The sequence below is a fragment of the Salmo salar genome, chromosome 17 (assembly GCF_965601325.2).
Source record: "Salmo salar chromosome 17, fSalSal1, whole genome shotgun sequence".
NCBI classification, from domain to species: Eukaryota; Metazoa; Chordata; class Actinopteri; order Salmoniformes; family Salmonidae; genus Salmo; species Salmo salar.
Genome location: NC_138307.1, coordinates 13,880,877 through 13,904,196, shown reverse-complemented (window position 1 = coordinate 13,904,196; position 23,320 = coordinate 13,880,877). Strand labels below are relative to the sequence as shown.

Sequence of the window (23,320 nt, the reverse complement as noted above, 5' to 3'; positions counted from 1 at the left end):
GTGAGTTACACACACACACACACACACAGAATCTTGTCGACTGCCAGGACGTACCTGGACCTGTCTAATACTAGTGAGTTACACACACACACACACACACAGAATCCTGTCGACTGCCAGGACGTACCTGGACCTGTCTAATACTAGTGAGTTACACACACACACACACACACACACAGAATCCTGTCGACTGCCAGGACATACCTGGACCTGTCTAATACTAGTGAGTTACACACACACACACACACACACACACACACAGAATCCTGTCGACTGCCAGGACGTACCTGGACCTGTCTAATACTAGTGAGTTACACACACACACACACACACACAGAATCCTGTCGACTGCCAGGACATACCTGGACCTATCTAATACTAGTGAGTTACACACACACACAGATGGAACCATCTTAACCACCTCTCTCTTTCCTGACAGATAACCATTTCATAGACGAGTACGCTCGCTTTCTGTTCCTGGACAGCAGAGAGAAGAGCACTACTGTGGCTAACAGCATGAACTACATGACCAAGAAGGGTAAGAGAGAGATATATATATATATATATATACACACACAGCTACACATGCAGAGCTTCATCTTATTGAGCTAAACGTTTCAGCCCTAAATCTCTTGTCTATCTATTCTGTTCTTTCTCCTCTGTATGTTTGTTCGTCAGGGATGGCCCCCAAGGACCACCATGGTAACCCTATTTCGTTTTCTGCTCCTCCTCTCTTTCAACAGACAGTATTACGAGCCATAGTTCTGTGAATTCACCTTATCTCACTCCTCATCAACATTATCACACCATCTTGCATCTCTATGAGATGACATGCTTGGATGTGTTTGTGTTTGTTTCTGCCAACTGTCTTGCTCAAAGACTAAGAATTGAGATGGCACTGCAACATCAAACCGCATACATTTCGGGATTAAGGAGGTCTGTGACTCTTTACTCTCCTCTCCTCCTCTTCAACTCCCTCCTCTCCTCTAGATGATGGCTACATCCGTCCAGTCACGTTCTGGGTTGTGGGAGATTTTGACCAACCTTCCGGACGCCAGCTACTATACGATGCCATCAGACACATGGTATGATGATGTCACACTGATACGAGCACACATGATGTCACTATAACACGACCCAAAAAATCCACACACAGAAGAACCTACCATCTGACAGATTCTCCTAAATCTGCCTTCAACAGAAAACCAGTAACAACGTGCGATTGGGCCTGATCAACAATCCTAGCGACAGCCCATCCGAGGAGAACAGTCGTGTTGCCAGGGCGATATGGGCCGCCATGCAGACCCAGACAGCTAACAACGCTAAAAACTACATCGCCAAGCTGGCTAAAGAAGAGACCGCTAAGGCACTGGAGACTGGGGCCGACGTCACACAGTTCACTGTCGGGGTAAAGAGTCACACACACACACACGTTATACACCATTCTGTCTCACCCTTTGCTATACTGTCCTATACTCTAAAAACAATCATTTTTCTCCATCTCTCCAGGGTATGGACGTTGCCTTGTTTAAGAGTGCGTTTGAAGGTCCTAAGTTTGACTTCCTGCTGTCTCACGCTGTCTACTGCCGAGACGTTCTCAAGCTGGGGAAAGGACAGAGAGCAGTTATCAGCAATGGACGGGTGAGTGGGCAACACACACACACACACACACACACACTAGCATGCTTCCTACTGTGATCGAAGTGTCACAATGGTGTTTCTCTCTCTCTGCCGACAGATCATTGGTCCGCTAGAGGATGGGGGGGTCTTTAACCAAGATGACTTCCTCCTATTGGAGAGTATCATTTTGAAGACCTCGGGAGAGCGAATCAAAAGCAAGGTCCAGCAGTTTGGGGTGGAGGAGGACAGGGCCAGTGACCTGGTGATGAAGATCGACTCTCTGCTCTCCTCTCAGCCCAAAGGAGAGGCCAGGATAGAACATGCCTTTGCTGATGACCGATACAGGTACTGAAACTAATCAAACGTTTTACTTCATGTTTTTATTCATTGCCTATATACTTTCTGTTTACCTCTGTCTGGTCTATGATTGGTCCACAGTGCTGTAAAGATCCGGCCCACAGAGGGAGACGTCTACTTTGACATGTTTGCCGTGATAGACCCCGTAACCAGGGACGCCCAGAAACTAGCTCCGCTCCTATTGGTTCGTACCGCTTCAAATAACTGTCACTTAGGAGTTCTGTCTCACTCCAAATACTCCGTCTCACGGCCATCTGTCTCTCCATGTTTCTCTCTCTCCCCACCAGGTGTTGAAGAAGCTGGTCAATGTGAACCTGCGGGTGTTTATGAACTGCCAGTCCAAACTCTCAGACCTGCCTCTCAAAAGGTGAGCAGACCCCAGCTGCACTGTTTCACTCCATGCAGGTAATCCTGTTTTAACTGCTGAGAGACCTGGTTTCTGTCGTCTTAGTTTCCTTACCCTTAGAAGTCCCTGGTAGTATTTGAGGGTTTTTCCTGTGTGTTTCTCTAAACCCTCCCCTCTTCTCCCAGTTTCTACCGGTATGTGTTGGAGCCTGAGGTGTTGTTCCAGACTGACGGTAGTTTCTCCCCTGGTCCCCTGGCTAAGTTCCTGGACATGCCCCAAACTCCCCTCTTCACACTCAACCTCAACACCCCTGAGAGCTGGATGGTGGAGTCTATACACACTAGATATGACCTGGACAATATCTACCTGGAAGAGGTGTGTTTTCTGTTCTGTTTTAGGATTGTGTTATTTATTACACGGTTGCCTTGGCTAATGTTGTCCTTCACCTCTTCAGCTGGAGAGTGTGGTGACTGTGGACTGAGTATTTTGGTATTTGTTTAATTGTTGTTTTTTTGAAGGTTTAATAATGATTCTCTATTCTCCCTGTCTAGGTGGACAGTATAGTAGCAGCAGAATACGAGTTGGAACATCTGCTGCTGGAGGGTCACTGTTTTGATGTGAGTACAGGTCAGCCCCCCAGAGGACTCCAGTTCACCCTGGGAACCCCCTCCGACCCTGTCATCGTCGACACCATCGTCATGGCCAACCTGGTGAGTCACCCCTAACCTCTGTTGATAGTCAGACACCTTTCTATTCTCCCGTTGTTGTAGTTGAACGAGGGCGTTGTGTTGTCGTCGTCCTCAGGGTTATTTCCAGTTGAAGGCTAACCCAGGAGCCTGGATCCTGAAGCTGAGGAAAGGACGGTCTGACGAAATCTACAAGATCTACAGGTACTGAAGATAACATCTCGACATATCACACCGTCTTCACTTTAGCACATGACTAGTGGAACCAGGCGTGTTAGTGCTGGGCTGGAACGAAAGCCTCTTGTTTCTCTCTCTGACCTCACGTCCTCTCTCCCAGTCATGATGGAACAGACTCTCCAGCAGACGCTGATGACCTCATCGTGGTGCTGAACAACTTCAAGAGCCGGATCATCAAAGTCAAGGTACTGCTCTGATCCCAGCTGTAGAGTACAGCTTTCATATTGTTGGTTGCTGTCAGGTCCCAATAAAGCTTAGGTTGAATTCGAATGGATCAATAAGTCCATTGCTAAGTAATGTATTGATTGTGTGTTGTTGTTGATCAGGTCCAGAAGAGGCCAGAGAAGTTCAGTGAGGAGCTGTTGAGTGATGGAACCCAGGAGAACGACTCGGGCTTCTGGGAGTCACTCACCAGGTATCTCGCTAATCATCCAGCTCCACCCTTTACATCACTGTCTACTGTTTCATACCTATTTGATCTCTGCTGGATTTGATGGTGTTTATTCTCTCTCTCTTTGTTCTTTCTCTCTCCAGAGGGTTTACAGGAGGTGTGAAGATGGAGGAGAGTAAACAGGAGAAGGATGATGTCATCAACATCTTCTCTGTGGCCTCTGGACACCTCTACGAACGTTTCCTCAGGTACGCACCTGTGTGTGTGTGTGTGTGTGTGTGTGTGGTTTTTCCAAATGTTTGTCTGTTGTAATCCCACAATTTGTTCTCTCTTTTAGGATCATGATGTTGTCTGTTCTAAAGAACACCAAAACACCAGTCAAGTTTTGGTTCCTCAAAAACTACCTGTCCCCGGCATTTAAGGTAGTTATTAAGTATAAAATGTAAATATGATCTGTTATTCTCTCCTCTAGGAGTTGATTTTGAATGTGGCGGTATGAATAGGGTTTCCAATATCGAGTTTCCATTGACTTTACTCCAGAATAAATGTTATTCCCACAGGAGTTTATCCCGTACATGGCAGAGCAGTATGGTTTCCAGTATGAACTAGTCCAGTATAAGTGGCCGCGGTGGTTACACCAGCAGACTGAGAAACAGAGGATTATCTGGGGTTACAAGATCCTCTTCCTGGATGTCCTGTTCCCTCTGTCCGTCGACAAGTTCTTATTCGTGGACGCAGATCAGGTACACACACACGTACACGTACACACACACACTTAATGTCCATGTCTCTGATTTGCGTGAACCTGAGAAGAACTCTCTTTCCTCTCTCCTCCTACAGATAGTGCGTACCGACCTGAAGGAGCTCCGTGACTTTGACCTTGAAGGAGCGCCGTATGGCTACACACCGTTCTGTGAGAGCCGGAGAGAGATGGACGGCTTCCGCTTCTGGAAGTCCGGCTACTGGGCCAGTCACCTCGCTGGACGCAAATATCACATCAGGTAACTGTGTGTGTGTGGTAGAAAGGTATGTATGCGTGTACATACTGACGTGTGTGTAACCCTCTGTCTCTCCAGTGCTCTGTATGTGGTAGATCTGAAGAAGTTCCGTAAGATAGCAGCAGGAGACAGACTGAGAGGACAATACCAAGGCCTGAGTCAAGACCCCAACAGCCTGTCCAACCTCGACCAGGTGTGTGTGTGAATATGGGTGTATAACATTCAGATTTTCCGAACATTTGATATTCCCAAACAACCTTTGTGAAGTTAAATATGCTCCAACTCTGTATTTATATTTGTAATATTTTCCTATTCTCTGTCTCTCTCTCCAGGATCTGCCTAATAATATGATCCACCAGGTGCCTATCAAGTCTCTGCCTCAGGAGTGGCTCTGGTGTGAGACTTGGTGTGACGACAACTCTAAGAAAAAGGCCAAGACTATAGATCTGGTACGAAGTGTGTGCAGATTCTAGTCATGTCTGTGTTTTTACACTCCACTCCGTGTTTATTTGGACGCTGAAGCTAAAACGTTTAACCCTTCCTCCAGTGTAACAACCCCCAGACCAAGGAGCCCAAGTTGCAGGCAGCTGTTCGTATCGTAGCAGAGTGGAGCGACTACGACCAGGAGATCAAACGCCTGCAGAACAGAGTCCAGGAGAGAGGAGCAGAGAACCATACCACACAGCAGGACAAGCCAGGTATACATACATACATACATACATACATACATACATACATACATACATACATACATACATACATACATACATACATAGTTGACTAATCCCTCTCCTTCCATCTCTCTCTCTCCCAGATGATACACATATAGAGTTGTGAGACAAGTGGATGGAAGATGTGGCTGTAGCAGCAACAGAAGATGGAACCATGTTAATAGACAATGCTGTTCTCCTTTGGAACAGCATTGACAGAGGGACTTCAAACCAATAACCATTCAATCATTAATTTTCCATTTATTTGTATTTTCTCTGTTGTGAGAGTGGCGAGGATACGGGAAGGGGTGCTGGGTGGGGATGATATGGGGTGACTGTTAGTGGATGATAGGGGGGTGTGTTTGTGTGTGTGTGGGTCTGTGAAAAATCTGACATTTCCAACAGTCCCCCCCCCCCCCAATATTTTTTATCCATTTGTGTTTGCACTGATTAGGACACCTTCTTTAACAACTGTCTGTGGATATAGGTTTGGGCCTAGGAGTTAAATCACACTGATAAATAGCAGCTTAAGTTATGAGATGAGAGGTTTGTCCTGTTCTATGCCTTCCGTTTCTGTGCTTTAGACTTCAGTTGTCCATGGCCTGTGTCAAACTCAGGGAAAGATGGTTTTGGCCAATCGATCCGTTTCAAACTCTTAATGACAACACAAAGAGGACTGGAGTGACATTTTATTTCATGTAAAACAGACATTAGTTCTGCCATGTAGTAAAATAGGGATTCGTATCTCTACAATACAATTTACCTGCAACATTCAGAACGTTGCATCTTTGTGAGCATGATGTGGAGTTAAGGGATGTGTGGATGAGGACTGGTGGGGACATGACCGCGACAGATGGCACTGGGAGTTCCGTGATCACTCAAATTGATTTTAACAGCGACTTGAAAGGCAGCAGGCATATGACTAGAATGGCCACCCCGAACTCCAGTAATCTTATCCACAGAAGGTCTGTGGGTACAGGGTTTTGTTCTAGCAACACCCATTTCATCTAGTCAGTCTAATGAAGAGGATGATTAATGGGCTTGTTGAATCAGACTGACTGGAACAAAAGCCTGGGTCAGGTTGGCCACCCCTGCTGTAGTTAACTCCTGGTTTCTCCGCTGTGGTCTGTTCTGGAGTAAACACTTAGTCATCCATTACCAACCGCTGGCTGTTTCCGTTCTTTGTTTTGGCTAAATATGTACTGTTAATTGTGGGAAATCAATATTTTGTAATAAAAATCAAGGAGCCCAACACTGGTCGTTTAGTGACCCCGATCCCTCTTTTAGGTGTTGGTTTCCTTTCTCTGTTTGTTTGACTGGTCTCTTATATACCGTGCCATCGATAAGAATACATTAATGGCTGGAGTAATAATGACTACAGATTTACTACTAAAAGGCTGGGCTTACACAGGCAGCCCAATTCTGGAAGAGGCAAAGCGAGAGGGATAACTGGGCCCAAAATCTGTGTTCTCCAACAAGTGAGTTTTTGTATGGAGGTCAATGAGTGTCTTAACACAGTTTTGAAATGCTTAGGTCCTTGGTTGTTACGAGTTTACTGCTATAAGTAGGACACGTGACATCCCAGCAACTTTTAGAAAAAACACTTTATATCGGCTGCTTATTTATGTAACCTTTATTTAACTAGGCAAGTCAGTTAAGAACAAATTCTTATCTTCAATGACGGCCTAGGAACAGGGGGTTAACTGCCTTGTTCAGGGGCAGAACGACAGATTTGTACCTTGTCAGCTCGGGGATTCGATCTTGCAACCTTTCGGTTACTAGTCCAACACTAACCACGGCTACGCTGCCGCCCCATCTGTCCTCTCATTGGCTAGAATGGTCCCCCATCTGATCTTGCCTCCTCCCGAATACCTTCTACTTTTGAAGACAATTATTTTCATTGTTAGATTGACAAGATACTCAAGTGGCCGCTCTAACTGATAATCTGTGGTTTAATTAAACAAACAGTACTGTACTGAATGGCTGTTTGAAGAACGGTTTGTACCGTTTTGGGAAAACGTGTCAGTCAGTTCAAACCGTCACGCAGCAACCTTTGAAATAACTGAATGCACCCCAGAATTGGGCTGCCTGTGTAAACACATCCAAAGAGCCTCCCCAACATTACAACTAAGCCCTACTTATCTTTTATTCTAAATTCTAGTTTGCAATGCAGATTGTATAACACAGGGGGAACAACAATATACAAATAAGAACATGATTAAAAGCAGAAACGCACCATAACATCTTAATGTGAACATCTACCCCATCTAGTGATGTTTAAAAGCCTAACTAATGACGGTATTGGGTTGTCTGACGAAACAAATTCTGCTGCTCTATCGCTACATACATTGGCTTCATAAAGTATTGATACCACTTGACCACATTGTGTTACAGCCTGAATAACTTTTTTTTACTTAAAAGAAAAATCACACCTATCTCCCCATAATGAAAAAAGTGATAACATGTTTTTAGAAAATGTATTGAAAATTAAATCTCTAATTTACATAATTCACACCCCTGAGGCAATACTTTGTGGAAGCACCTTTGGCGGCGATTCCATCTTTGAGTTGTGTATGGTATATCTGTATCAGCTTTGCACATCTGGATTTTCTCCCATTCTTCCTTGCAGATTTTCTCAACCTCTTAAGTAAGATGGGGAGTGGCAGTGAACAGCAATCTTAAAGTTTTTCCACAGATTTTCAATGGGATTCAAGTCTGGGCCACTCAAGGCCTTTCACATTCTTGTTCTGAAGTCATTCCAGCGTTGCTTTGGCTGTATGCTTGGGGTCATTGTCCTGTTGGAACGTAAATCTTCGCCCTAATCTAAGGTCGTTTGCACACTGAAGCAGGTTCTCATCAAGGATTTGCCTGTATCTGGCTCCATTCATTGTTCCCGCCATCCTTACCAGTCTCCCAGTCCATGCCGCTGAAAAGCATCCACATAGCAGGATGCTGCCATTATCATGCTTCACGGTAGGGATGGTGTTAACCAGGCACAGCTCATCACCTGTCTTTCTCCAGACATAGCGGTTTGCATTCAGGCCAAAGAGTAAAAAGTATCTTATCATACCACAGAATCTTTTGCCTTATTCTTTCAGTCGTTCATACTTTTCTGCAAACTCCAGGCGTGCTGTCATGTGCCTTTTTCTCAGGAGTGGCTTCTGTCTGGCCACTCTCCCATAAATCCCAGGTTGGTGAAGTGCTGTAGAGACCGTCGTCCTTCTGACAGGTTTTTAATCTCAGTCAAGGAACTCTAGTTCTTTCAGAGTGGTCATTGGATTCTTGGTCACCTCCCTGACCAAGGTCCTTTTTACCCGGTTGCTCAGTTTTTAGTCGGAGGGCCAGCTCTAGGCAGTCTGGGTAGTTCTGCATTTTTTCCATTTTCCAATGATGGAGACCACTGTGCTCTTGGAAACTTTCAACCCTCTAGAAATTGTTTTATACGATACCCTTTCCCAGATATATGCCTCATCACAATTCTCTCTGAGATCTATGGACAGTTACTTGGACTTCATGGTATAGTTTCTGCTCTGACATGCATGGTCAACTGTGGGACTTTATATAGACAGGTGTGTTTCTTTCTAAAGCCACAGGTACTCCAATTAAGTTGGAGTGACATCAAGGATGATCGAAGGAAATTGGATCCACATGAACTCAATTTGGAGTGTCATATAAAAGGGGTGTAAATTCTGTATTTCATTTTCTATAAATTTGCTAACATTTCAAAAAACATGTTTTCACATTGTCATTATGGGGTAATGTGTGTAGATGGGTGAGGAAAACAATCTATTTAGAATTCAGGCTGTAACACAGACTGTGGCATAAGTCAAGGGGTATGAATACTTTCTGAAGGCATTGCCATCCTAGAAGTCGTTTGTGTGACTTCAAAATGAGCATTGTACAAAACAAATTAATCAGCGATTGGATCGTCTAACAAATCTTAACCATGCAAAGTATCAAAGTTGATAACATCATCATGGAGGCTGGCGCTGGCCCAACCCATCGATTTCTCAGACCAATCAGAACGGTCAGAATGTGTTCGTATTCTAGAAATCTAAGGCAAATCCAAACTCATCGTGGAGAAGAAACGTCAGTTGGCTGGATCGATGTAAATGAGTAGCCAGGCAAGGTATTGGGCTTTGTCTGTAGCGTTCAGTGGTGCATCTGATCTGTAGATGCCTGCCCTGTCCTGTCCTAACTCCGGGTCGCTGATACCTCATAGGTGGAAGCCAGCTGGAGATTTTGTTTGACCTCTGCAGCTTAGAGCACATTTCAGACAAATGTATACACTCGATGAAGGTTGTAGTTGGGAACCTTTCATTGGGATTATTTCAAAGTAGCTTGTGGCCCACCTGATAATGAAAATATCAACATTAAAGCTGCAATATGTAACTTCTTGGGCGACCCGACCAAATTCACATAAATGTGTTATAGATCTGTAATTCTCATCGAAATCAAGTCTAAGAAGCGGTAGATATGTTCTAGGTGCACAATTTCTACGCTTCCCGTTCGGAGGTTTCCTCTTTCACTTTTGTACACGAGTTGAAAATACAATATTTTTTGTTCTGGAAAATATATTTCACAACAGGTATAGATTTTACCATTGTACACTATACTTGCTTGTTATGTCACATAATTTGAAATTAGGCGATCTATTAGAATTTTAGAAACTAGGAAAATGGTGGAGAGATTTCTGCATTGTGCATCTTTAATACAATATAGCTGACTGCAAACCACCAATGGGGAAGGCCCATAATTGAACAATGAATGCTATTGATAATATACTATGCTTTTGTTGAAACAAAATTAAAACACATTTAAAATAAGACTTAAAAAAAAAATAATACTGATATAAAAACAGTAATACTCAGACTTGTTGTGTATCAGCAACAGTCTGTGTCTTTTCTACAGTCTGTGGTGGCAATTCCAGGCCACCTGGAGGCGAAAGAACAACTGGTTAGAAATCACATTGGGTGGGTTCCTGCAATGCCAAACACCACTGCTGCATTATAGATCGAGGAAATCTGAGACACCAGAGTAGTGTCTCTTCTCGTGGCGTTTTCTGTCGCCATCTTGGGAGAAGCGTTGCCCACAGACAGAGCATTGGTGTGGTTTCTCTCCAGTGTGAACTAGACTGTGTCTCTTCAGTGACTCTTTTCGAAAGAATCTTTTTCCACAGTCTCCGCACTGATGATTTCTCTCTCCAGTATGAACCCTCCTCACGTGTCTCGCCATGCCATCTATGCGAGTAAATGTCTTTCCACATTCCAAACAAGGATAGGTTGCTCTTTCTCCAGAGGTATGTGTTAATATATGCGTTTTGTACGATTTTGTATATGCAAAACTCTTCCCACACTCAGTGCAGTGATATGGTTTCTCTCCAGTGTGTACTCGCATGTGTATTTTAAAGTTGTGAATCTCCTTCCCACATATTGTGCAGAGAAATTTCTCTCTTTTTCTCAAATGTGTTCTCCTGTGTCTTTCAAAAAGTCCCTTGTACAAGAACTGCTTGTCGCAGTCAGGACAGTGGAGGATCTCTCTGTGTACTAAAAAGTGTGCTTTCCAGTCAACCAGGTCTGAAAACCTTTCCTCACACTTTGAACAGCTGTAACTTTTATTGTGTGTTAGCTGATGTTTTTCAAGTTGTTCCAATCGGACAAAGCTTTTCACACAGTCAGAGCAGTGGAAATTACATTCCTCCTTCATGTGTGTTTTTTGGTGTGACTTAACATGATCTAATCGCGCAAAACTTTTGTCACAGTCAGGGCAGTCGTAAGGCTTCTCTCCTGTATGTGTTCGCTGATGTCTTAAAAGACGATTCTCTAGTCTGAAGCTCTTACCACAGTCGGAGCAGATGTATGGCTTCTCTACAGTACTGAAACTCTCGGTCCAGTTATCAGAAGTACTTTCAGGATCCTCTTCATTCTCCTGCGTTGTTTGGGGTTGTTGCAGTTTTTCAGAATGTTGATTCTTTCTAACTGAACTTTTGTAAGGGGAGTCTTTGCCTGGCTGTGACTGGCCCATTTTTTCCCCTGGTGCACTAGCTCGCATTTTACTCTTCTGCCTGCCTCTGCTGGCTGTTCTCTGCTGTGTGTGCACACGATCTACATTCATTTCAGTTTGATGGTTCTGTGTGACATTATGTTCCTCTTTAATATGTATTTTTTGGTGTAATTTAAGATTATCTAATCGAGCAAAACTTTTCTCACAATCAGGGCAGTGGTGAGGCTTCACTCCTGTATGTATTTCTTGGTGTAATTTAAGTTTATCTAATCTAGCGAAAGTTCTGTCACAAACAGGGCAGTGGTGAGGCTTCTCTCCTGTATGTGTTCGCTGGTGTCTTATAAGATCCCTCACTTTTCTAAAGCGCTTACTGCAGTCGGAGCAGTAGTGTGGCTTCTCTCCTCCAGGGCTGAAACCCTCAATCCAATCATCAGAGTCATCAGTATCTAGGGGCTCCTCTTCCTTCTCCTGCATTGTTTTACTATGTGATGGTGTTCTCATTCTGGGAGCTCTAGCTCGTATTTTACTCTGCTGCCTTTTACTCTCTCTGACTTTGCTGAATGTTCTCTGCTGTGTGAGCACCCAGTCTACATTGGATGCACTGCTGGTAGCTTTGAAGGTATTCTCCAGCTGGTGTTTTTCAAGCTTCTCCAATAGGACAAAGCTTTTCACACAGTCAGAGGAGTGAAAAATATGTTTGTCTTTTGCATGTATTTTTTGGTGTGACTTAAGCTTATCTAAACGAGCAAAACTTCTGTCGCAATCAGGGCAGTGGTGAGACTTCACTCCTGTATGTATTTCTTGGTGGATCTTTAGCTTATCTAATCGAGCAAAACTTCTGTCGCAATCAGGGCAGTGGTGAGGCTTCTCTCCAGTATGTGTTCGCTGGTGTAATTTAAGCTTATCTAATCGAGCAAAACTTCTGTCGCAATCAGGGCAGTGGTGAGGCTTCTCTCCCGTATGCGTTCGCTGGTGTCTTATAAGATCCCTCACTTTTTGAAAGCGCCTACTGCAGTAGGCACAGTAGTGAGGCTTTTCTCCTCCAGGACTGAAGCCATCAGTGTCATCAGTATCTAGTGGATCTTCTGCATTCTCCTGTGTTGTTTGGGGTTGTTGTGGTCTTTCTGAGTTTTGATTCTTCTTCTCTGATTGGCACTGGGTATTGGCTAGGCATTGCTGTTTGCTATGTGAAAGCACACCGTCTACATTTGCTGCACTGCTGGCAGCTTTGAAGGTATTCTCCGGCAGGTCCTGTTGCTTTTCCACAAGTTCAGTTTGACGAATGCGTGTGACAGCTTTATCCAGTGTGAGTTCTGGGTCCATTTGTAATTGCTTGGACAGTCTTCTGTCAAGTAAGCCTGCGACTAGTCTGTCTCTTATCATCTCACTGAGCAGAGCTCCATAACCACAATGTTCTGACAAACAATGAAGTGCAGTGATAAAATCATCAGCTGTCTCTCCTGCTTCTTGTTGTCTTTGGTTGAATTTAGTTCGTTCTAGTATTACATTCCTCCTAACTGCCAAATGTCCATCTTGCTGTTCATTATTAGAACTGTGGAAGTGTTCCTGCTCGATCAGGTTGTCATCTTGCAGGTCTTCTGAGGTGTCCATCTCCTCTGCCTGGAAAAACATTTAAAATAGCATAATTACTAGTAGGCCTATCGTCTCTGTTCTCTAAAACATACATTTTGTAATAGATAATATAGTCTACTTTTCGATACGGTTAAAGTCCAAATTAGAATAGATAGCATTCAATAAATAGCTAAACAAATAACTTAGGTCTATACATCTTTACAGAAGTAGCTAGTTTTAATCATTTGAAATACCTAGCAGTATCAACATGATAATGTATTGTTTTTCATTAGGTCTAGAGATCACCATAGCATAGGCTACCCAGTGGGCATATGACATGATAAAGATTTTTCTGGTTGAAATCTGGTCAGGACGTATTTTTTATGACATATTTTCGACGTCATGAAAAATACTTCCCATTTGGGTTGAAATCTGATCGACTGACTAGTTGTCTAAAGCATGAAACACACTGAGAATCTCACTGCCGATAGATATTTATCACTGAGGGAGACCTTCTCTTGCAAGAACAAAAGCAGTACTTGCTGCGTGCCAACCCGGTAGCGACAAACCTATAGTTTCTACTCGTAGAATCGCAATACTTGTCAGTGGCCAACAACTTGACTTTAACCCAATCAGACAGCATGAACCCCCACTTGGGGGACCAACAGGAGTGACAACAAAAATGGAAGACAAATAGGAAATTGTCTCCGTACATCCACGGATGAGCCAGTCACACTTCAAATGCAATGAATGCTATGGGATGGTAGCTAGCTAAGTGCACAGACACCATTGAATACTTACTGCTTATTACATTACACATCAAATCTCCTATTCGTGGTCAGTATCTTTCAAGCCCAGAGCAGACTTGTTTAGAAAGAACAGCGCGTTAGAAAGAAGAGTTGTCATCGTCTGACTCTCTGATGCAGCGGTCCAGTAGGTGCTGAGTAGAATGAGCTGCTTATCAGCTAGCTAGCCAACTTTCCATGCTATAGAAAACCAAAGCCTTTGTTGACACGAGAGTTCACAGAGCAGCCTGTTAATTACAAACAAAACAGCGAAAGCACGGTCGTCGTGGGAAAGACACATCGTTAAAAACATTTGTAAACAACTGGTTGCAGTTCAGAGCCAACCTGGATACTAAGGAGATCCTGAAGGAAATCTACAAGTATCAACAGCTTTATGCTATGGAGGAACAACCTTCTCCATCGTGGAAAGATCCAGCTACCTCACAAACACTGGAGAGAGGAACTCTGCCTAGAAGGCCAGCATCCTGGAGTCACCTCTTCACTGTTGACGTTGAGACTGGTGTATTGCGGGTACTACTTAATGAAGCTGGCAGTTGAGAACTTGTGAGGCGTCTGTTTCTCAAACTAGACACTAATGTACTTGTCCTTTTGCTCAGTTGTGCACCGTGGCCTCCCACTTCCCTTTCTATTCTGGTTAGAGCCAGTTTGTGCTGTTCCGCGAAGGGAGTAGTACACAGCATTGTACGAGATCTTCAGTTCCTTGGGAATTTCTCGCATGGAAATAGCCTTCATTTCTCAGAACAAGAATAGACTGACGAGTTTCAGAATAAAGGTCTTTGTTTCTAGCCATTTTGAGCCTGTAATCGAACCCACAAATGCTGATGCTCCAGATACTCAACTAGTCTAAAGAAGGCTATTAAAGAGGCTATTAAATCCTTTGTCTGGAAAAACCCCAGGACTTGATGGCATACCAGTAGAGGTATATCAAGCCTTTTTTGATATAGTAAAAGCTCCATTGTTAGCTTGTTTTAACTACTCCTAAAGAAATGATAATCTGTCAGGTACTCAGCAGGAAGGTCTAATTTCACTATTATTAAAACAAGACCCAGGCAAATATAAATATCCAGTATATCTGAGTGCATAGCACTCAGAATTAAAAAGGTTTTACCAGGTATTGTTCATCCTGATCAGACAGGGTTGTTTTTTTTTACATGGACGATACAGGAGATGGAGATAATATACGACAACTACTGGAAATAATAGAACATAATGAAACATCTAAGAAGACAGGCCTGGTATTTATAGGGGATTTTGAAATTTATTTTATTTATAAATGCTTGGATTTTTTCAATTTCGGTGATTCTCTTATAAAAATGGATAAAAGTAATGTATAGCAACCCCAGGTGTAAAACAGTAAATAGCGGCTACTTCTCAGAGTTTTGAATTGTCAAGAGGAGTTAAACAAGGGTGTCCACTGTCACCATATCTATTCGTTGTGGCCATCGAAATGCTAGCTATTAAAATCAGATCCAATAATAACATTAGAGGATTAGAAATCCAAGGCTTAAAAACAAAAAGGTGTCCATGTATGCCGACGACTCAACTTTTATATTAAGTCCGCAAGCTAGATCCCTGCAATGTCTCATTGAAGATCTAGATAACTTTTCAGGACTCTTTGGACTAAAACCTAATTAAGTGTGCAATATTACATATTGGATCTTAAAAAAAACTACAACTTTTACATTACCCTGCAGTTTACCAATAAAATGGGCTGACGGTGAAGTAGACATACTTGGTACTCGTATCACAAAATATAGAAATGAGCAATCCACAATGAATTTCAATAGAAAACTTGTAAAAATAAACAAGATCCTGCAACCATGGAGATGTAAATGTCTATTTATGGAAAAATTGCCCTGATTAACTCCTTCGTCATATCTCAGTTTACTCACGGCGCTGCCAACTCCCGATGATTCGTTTTTCAAATCATATGAGCAAATAATATTTTGTTTTATCTGGGACGCTAAACCAGACAAAATAAAGCATGCCTATCTATATAATGGATATGAATTGGGTGGGTTGAGAATATTACACATACAGTTGGGTGGAAGATTACATACACTTAGATTGGAGTCATTAAAACTCATTTTTCAACCACTCCACAAATTTATTTTTAACAAACTATAGTTTTGGCAAGTCGGTTAGAACATCTACTTTGTGCATGACACAAGTAATTTTTCCAACAATTGTTTACAGACATAATTTCACTTATAATTCACTGTATCACAATTCCAGTGGGTCAGAAGTTTACATACACTAAGTTGACTGTGACATGATGTCATGGCTTTAGAAGCTTCTGATAGGCTAATTGACATCAATTGGAGGTGTACCTGTGGATGTATTTCAAGGCCTACCTTCAAACTCAGTGCCTCTTTGCTTGACATCATGGGAAAATAAAAAGAAATCAGCCAAGACCTCAGAAAAAAATTGTTGACCTCCTCAATCCTGGTTCATCCTTAGGAGCAATTTCCAAACGCCTGAAGGTACCACGTTCATCTGTACAAACAACAGTACGCAAGTATAAATCACCATGGGACCACACAGCCGTCATACCGCTCAGGAAGGAGACGTGTTCTGTCTCCTATAGATGAACGTACTTTGGTGTGAAAAGTGCAAATCAATCCCAGATCAACAGCAAAGAACCTTGTGAAGATGCTGGAGGAAACAGGTATGAAAGTATCTATATCCACAGTAAAACAAGTCCTATATTGACATAACCTGAAAGGCCGCTCAGCAAGGAAGAAGCCACTGCTCCAAAACCGCCACAAAAAAGCCAGACTACAGTTTGCAACTGCACATGGGGACAAAGACGGTACTTTTTGGAGAAATGTCCTCTGGTCTGATGAAACAAAAATATAACTGTTTGGCCTTAATGACCATCGTTATGTTTGGAGGAAAAAGGGGGAGGCTTGCAAGCTGAAGAACACCATCCCAACTGTGAAGCATGGGGGTGGCAGCATCATGTTGTGGGGTGCTTTGCTGCAGGAGGGACTGGGGCACTTCACAAAATAGATGGCATCATGAGGTAAGAAAATGATGTGGATATCTTGAAGCAACATCTCAAGATATCAGTCAGGAAGTTAAAGCTTGGTCGCAAATGGGTCTTCCAAATGGACTATGACCCCAAGCATACTTCCAAAGTTGTGGCAAAATGGCTTAAGGATAACAAAGTCAAGGTTTATTTGTATTTATTTATTTCACCTTTATTTAACCAGGTAGGCTAGTTGAGAACAAGTTCTCATTTGCAACTGCGACCTGGCCAAGATAAGCATAGCAATTTAACACATACAACAACACAGAGTTACACATGGAATAAACAAAACATAGTCAATAATACAGTAGAACAAAAGAAAACAAAAAGTTCATATACTGTGAGTGCAAATGAGGTAAGTTAAGGCAATAAATAGGCCATGGTGGTGAAATAATTACAATATAGCAATTAAGCACTGGAATGGTAGATGTGCAGAAGATTAATGTGCAAGTAGAGATACTGGGTGTACAAAGGACCAAGATAGATAAATACAGTATGGGGATGAGGTAGGTAGATAGATGGGCTGTTTACAGATGGGCTATGTACAGGTGCAGTGATCTGTGAGCTGCTCTGACAGCTGGTGCTTAAAGCTAGTGAGGGAGATATGAGTCTCCAGCTTCAGAGATTTTTGCAGTTCTGGTATTGGAGTGGCCATCACAAAGCCCTGACCTCAATCCTATAGAAAATTTGTGGGCAGAACTGAAAAAGCGTGTGTGAGCAAGGAGGCCTACAAACCTGATCCAGTTACACCAGCTCTGTCAAGAGGAATGGGCCAAAATTCACCCAACTTACAGTGGGAAGCTTGTGGAAGGCTACCCGAAACGTTTGACTCAAGTTAAACAACTTAAAGGCAATGCTACCAAATATTAATTGAGTGTATGTAAACTTCTGACCCACTGGGAATGTGATGAAAGAAATAAAACCTGTAATAAATCATTCTCTCTACTATTATTCTGACATTTCACATTCTTAAAATAAACTGGTGATCCTAACTGACCTAAGACAGGGACTTTTTACTGGGATTAAATGTCAGGAATTGTGAAAAATGTAGTTTAAATGTATCTGGCTAAGGTGTATGTAAACTTCCAACTTCTACTGTAAAAGCAGTAAACCGCTCTCTAAAAGCTTCACTTACTCAAAGGTTTTACTTGAACCCTAAATGGTTCTCAAGAAGATTACTAAGAAAAGCTTATACATTGTTTAAACATTGCCTTTTTGCAGATTGCCATGTCTCATTTTCGATTAATTGAAAATGATACTTTTTTCAAAGTATCTCTCTTTTTCAAACAAGCATTGCAGAGCTGGCTACAATTTCACCCCCCTGAAAAGATAGAACAAATATTACAACAAATATTATGGCTGAACTCAAATGTGCTGGTTATTAAAATACCTGTGTTTATGGGAAAAGATGTTTGAAAAGGGTATTTTGTTCTTAAATGATATTGTAAATTGGAATGGTAGAGTTAGGTCATTCATGGAGGTATCAGAATTTTACGGGAAGGTCTGCTCAATCCAAGAGTACAACCAACTGATTACAGCATTAACCCAAAAATGGAGGAGGCAGGTGGCTGCAGGAAGAGGTAGGGAACTGGTCTGTCTGCCCAATTTAAAGGATCAAAACTGGCAGAGGAATAAAAATAGCATCAATAGGAAAGTATACCAGTTTCATTTGAGGACCAGGATGTTGACGGATGTGCCATACAGACTACAAAATAGTTGGGAAGAGATTTTTGATGAACCGATTCCATGAGTTGATATATAAAACGATGCAGGACTCAAGACTGGTGCTTTTCAGCTAAAATTTGTATATAGAACTCTTGCCACCAACAAAATGTTGAATATTTAGGCATACAATCATCGAAGCTCTGCAGATTTTGTTGTGAGGATACAGAATCAATAGACCATTTATTTTGGTATTGCCCTCAGGTAGCCTGTTTCTGGTCTCAGGTTCAGGAATGGCTGAAAATGAAAAGCATTGATCTAAAATTGACCCTAGACATAGTACTGTTGGGAGATTTGGAGAGACCGGGTCAGTCAATTACTAATACTCTTAATAAAAGTATTTATCTCCAACTCGCAATCTGTGGATTCTATTCGATAGATTGAAATTGTATGTTAAACATCACAGCATAGTTGAAAGATATATGGTGCATAGAGATAGGTGGGATGGGCTGAGGGAAGCTGAGGGTTGGGTTGTAGAATTGGAGACGAGTGGGATTGGAGTTGCTGGGTGGGGATAGAATGACAGTCAAAGATAAAAGTATAAAAAAATAAGTCAAAATAAGACATAACAAAAAGGAAGTTTGAATGACACTGAGGGTCAGTGTCATTGTGTGTGTGTCTTGGATGGTTGAGGGGCAGCTCTTGGGGAACTGTGGGGGGGGGGGGGGGGGGTCTTGGAGGGCTGGTGGCCTGGCGGTTGGGAGCTTGGGCCGGTGACTGATGGATCGCTGGTTCGGGTCCCTGTTTTTGACCCTTGTGGGAGATCTGTGGGGCAAATGGTGAGATCTGTGTGAGGCAAATGGTGGTCACACCAGATACTGACTGGTCTTCTGATCCACGCCCCTACGTTTTTTCCCCTGGTATCTGTGACTAACAGATGCATATCTGTATTCCCAGTCATGCCAAATCCATAGATTAGGGCCCAATGAATTTATTTCAATTGACTGACTAACTCAGTAAAATATTTGAAATTGGTGCATGTTGCGTTTATATTTTTGTTCAGTATATATAAACAAGTGCATAGTGTTTGTGGGCCATGCACCCATTGGATATAAGACACTAGAACAATTACAATTATAAAAATTGGAGTAATGTTCTTTTTCAGCAGGGTTTACATGATTCAGTTTAGCACAGTTGGCAAACAACAGCTGGCAGAGTGCACCAAAGCGGATTAGAGTCTCATGGCATACTGTACCCAGTCAACACGCTGGGCTCAGGCATATTTCCTTTGAGACTCGGGGGACTCTGCATGGACTCAGACTCTTCCCGGGTCCAGCAGAATCATATTACTCAGTGCTCCGTCTAATGGTACTCGGGGCGAGCCCACTTCAGCTTATCCGGCCCGATGAATTTTTTCAGGAGTAGGGCAATTTGAGGTTTCTATTCGGCGGGTGAAGAAATACCAATTTTAAATAAACAGAAAAATGTAATATATTTCACCTCAAAGTCATCTAATTTGCTAGGCTATCAAAAGCAAAGAATTGTGACAGATATAGGACTCCAGAGACTAATTTAGAGAATTAGTCCCTAATTTAGAGAATCTGATGCTATAAATGCTTTTGCGACAGGCTATGGCAGTTTTTTTCATAGTTGCAGTCCACCCAATTGAAAAGTGCACATTCACTTCCATAATATTTGTTCTAGGCTACCAGCATGCAAGATAAACATCCACAATAATACAGGACACCCTCACAGGAATGCACTGACATTAAAATGCAGTTAGAACTGCAGTACAGTGAAATAATGGTTGTTTAATTAATGATACCTGGTAGCTTGCTGTGTGTTGGTTTCTAACGGTAATCTTTTATCTGTGTTAGCTAATTGCACTGTTTATTGTGCTGCACATTGTCTTCTGAAGGCAATTTTGATGTTCTATTAATCACTAACTACATTTGTTTTCAGAATTTAACAAATAACACATAGGCCTAGGTCTTTTATTTCAATATCCTACTACAATCCACCAGGATTTACAAAACCCTATTTTTAGCGCATTTATTTCCATCAATAAATAAATTATTGCACCTGAATTTTACCCTGAAAATATGACTTATATTTTCCCTTAAAGCTTTTAAGCAAATAACAACACATGCAGTACTTTTATTTTAGTAGACAAGGAGCTAGGCATATCAGTTCCAGCTAAAACTTGGATTGGAATCACTGCACGCAGGTAGTCTGCATTGTTCAAGTGTCAACATTCCATATGGCTGTTGGGACAGAGCGCCCGGTAGGCTACACAACAACAGAGCTAGAAGACAACAGTTTCTTGACTGCTAAATGGTAGCCCGTGCTCTCCTGCATTCTTGTTTTACTTTTGTAAGTAAAGTGGCGGTTTGTTGGGGAGAAGAACATCAAGGAAATATTTTGACACCTGTTTAGTTAATGACAGTAAATGTGTATGTTCTCTGTGTGTGAGAGAGAGATGATCACAATAACTTTAGAAAACATTGTCATGTCAAAGTTATCAGGCTAGCTGTGTGTACGCGTGTGTGTTTTCTGTGTGAGAGAGATGGGGGGAGAGAGATCAATAATTTATAGAAAATATTGTCATCATGTGAACATTGCATCATGCTAGCTGTGTGTGTGTGTGTGATGGTTGATGAATACACACATAAGAAACATTGATTGTGTGTGACATTGTGAGCTTGCCTAATTCTAAATGTGTACCCCTCAATCTAGATGTTAAGTTCTTCTTGATTCATCAGGGATCCTTGTATTTTTGTGTATTTTGTATTTGACAATACGATACATTGTGCCTTTCCCTGCTCCCCCTCAACACTCATTCTTATTGCCCTTATCAATTGTTGATTCTCTGTTTTTGCCCTTATCAATTCTTGATTCTCTGTTTTTGCAGGAGCCTGCTAGCTTGGATAGAAGAATGGAGGAAAGAACAAAGGGAAGGAGAAGAGAATTTATCCAGCCTGCCGACTAAGAAATGTAGATATGTTTTGCTCCCACTCTCGGTCTGCCTGACTGCCAGATTGCTGAGGGGCAACATAATCAATGTACATGCTAGGCTAAGTCTAACTTAGTGAATACCGAAGGTAATAGTTAATCATGATTCGTCTCGGTCTTTACAATTCCTGAAACATGTCAATGACCTGATGCATGACCTCTCCAACAGTGCTTGGCCACCCACTCGGTTAGCAGTGACCTTTTCAGCCACAGCCCAGCAAAAGGAGAGAACAGAACCGCCCCTCCTTAAATCCAGTCATTGACATTAAGTTGTGTGTCAAATGTTTTTTTTCTATTTGATACTCTGACCTTCAATGTGTAATGATTCCTACTAACCAGCTTGGTAAGAGCTAGGTTTGTACTAGCCAGAGTTGTGGACTCTAGTGACATGACTTGGACTCGAGTCTGACTTGAGTCACAAATTTGATGACTTGAGACTCGACTTGACATAAAATCACTCTAGACTTGACTTGGAGCCTCAAGACCTGGGACTTTGACTTGAAATTATCTGGCCAGGTTTTGTAACATTTTGTCACAAATTTTGTGGCAGAGTCTCCGTGGATTACCCTAGCAACAAAATGTGCAACAGATTGGCTATTGAAACACACTCGGTCCTCTGATTGGACCAGCAACCCCAGCCATTTCTTGATCTATTTTAAATGTAAGAATATGTTGCAGAATTAAACTTTAATTGGTGCCTATGGAAACAAATAGAAATATAATGAACAATCCAACTTTCACTATCCAACTTTATCCCTTGAAATACTTTTTACAGTATGTAATAAACTGTAGTCAAGTGGTCATTACCAAGTTATGATGGTCTTAACTATGACCAGTACATAATATAGTGGCCAGAATTATGACCAACTGGTCCTATGGTGGTCAGTAAAATATGTCATACCCTGGTCAGTAAAAAGGCGTAACAAAAAAGCACATTCAAACAGTGACGTCTTTTCAACCAGGTTTTGCCCACTGGGTAGTGATCTAGGTTAGAGAAGGTTCATTGACAGTAGAAGTAGTATCTTTACCTGTGGATAGTCTGACTTCGTCTCCTTGTGTTTTATGAAGCCAGACAACCAGGACAGTGTGGTGAGTATTTGTGTTTGTATTCCTGATGCTGCATCCCCACTCTTCCCCTTAATTTTCCTCCTCAGTCTGACATATCGATCTCTCAATTTCTTCCATTTCGTCCTGCAAATCTGTTCTTCTACTCTCAGAGTTCGGGCTATCTCCTTCCAGCTGTTGCTGGTTATTGTGAAGTCTTTATAGTCTTTCAATGAGGTGTTGTACAAATTGTTGTACCTTCTGACCTCTTCAATTAGCTTTTCCTCGAAACTTGGGTCGTCTTGCGTCTTGCTTGGCTTAGCGTCATCAGTATATAGGGGCTCATCTTCATCTTGGTTGTCATGCATTGTTTGGTTCAGTTCTTCCTTCTCAAGTTCCGCCATTTTATCGGATGTGTTATATATCTGAACAGAACGGCTGCGGGTAAAAACAGAGGCTGCAAACCAACGAAGTCTGGTGTGCTATTCTATAAACAAAATTTGTCTGCTTCTGCAGGTGGCAATTGAAGCTTTTGATTAGATTTGATTCAAAGAAAATAAAAATCCCATCATCAGCTCTCACGATCCAAGGCTTGTTGTTGCTACTGCATATCTATCCTACTGTCTACGGTATGCTATTCCTCTCTCCACATCAGACGCAGTGTGGTCACGTTTAGAAAGAACTAGACAAACAGAGCAACCTAAACTACCGATTGATAACGACTCTAGCTAACTATTTTCTGCAATCATTGGCACTTGAGAGTTGGCATTTTACATGATCCGATATGCAAATCACATGCACGGCGAAATGTCGTAAAATGCATACAGACGTTTCACTTTACTTCT

The 23,320-nt window shown here is 42.1% G+C and overlaps 1 protein-coding gene and 1 long non-coding RNA gene across 3 annotated transcripts in view; one reads left to right on the top strand and one right to left on the bottom strand.

Annotated features, from left to right (window-relative positions):
- The window catches only part of LOC106575376 (UDP-glucose:glycoprotein glucosyltransferase 1), a 14,325-nt gene extending 7,723 nt beyond the window's left edge, over nt 1-6,602 (top strand). Inside the window, exons 19-39 of one of the 2 annotated variants that reach the window (XM_014151873.3) lie at nt 440-538; nt 679-702; nt 991-1,085; nt 1,202-1,408; nt 1,510-1,641; nt 1,739-1,965; nt 2,059-2,161; nt 2,265-2,344; nt 2,509-2,698; nt 2,875-3,033; nt 3,128-3,213; nt 3,347-3,431; nt 3,573-3,661; nt 3,781-3,885; nt 3,975-4,059; nt 4,198-4,380; nt 4,478-4,638; nt 4,714-4,828; nt 4,968-5,084; nt 5,183-5,333; nt 5,450-6,602. In XM_014151873.3, coding sequence (XP_014007348.2) covers nt 440-538; nt 679-702; nt 991-1,085; nt 1,202-1,408; nt 1,510-1,641; nt 1,739-1,965; nt 2,059-2,161; nt 2,265-2,344; nt 2,509-2,698; nt 2,875-3,033; nt 3,128-3,213; nt 3,347-3,431; nt 3,573-3,661; nt 3,781-3,885; nt 3,975-4,059; nt 4,198-4,380; nt 4,478-4,638; nt 4,714-4,828; nt 4,968-5,084; nt 5,183-5,333; nt 5,450-5,472 — 2,516 coding nt within the window. In that variant the 3' untranslated portion in view covers nt 5,473-6,602. The remainder of the gene's footprint in view (nt 1-439; nt 539-678; nt 703-990; nt 1,086-1,201; nt 1,409-1,509; nt 1,642-1,738; nt 1,966-2,058; nt 2,162-2,264; nt 2,345-2,508; nt 2,699-2,874; nt 3,034-3,127; nt 3,214-3,346; nt 3,432-3,572; nt 3,662-3,780; nt 3,886-3,974; nt 4,060-4,197; nt 4,381-4,477; nt 4,639-4,713; nt 4,829-4,967; nt 5,085-5,182; nt 5,334-5,449) is intronic. The other variant, XM_014151874.3, reaches the window with a different exon arrangement.
- On the bottom strand, nt 6,020-23,320 carry LOC145861357 (uncharacterized). Its single transcript, XR_014381096.1, has 2 exons — nt 22,460-23,320; nt 6,020-12,968 (listed from the first exon to the last, which is right to left on the bottom strand). It is a non-coding gene; the product is annotated as an uncharacterized LOC145861357 (long non-coding RNA).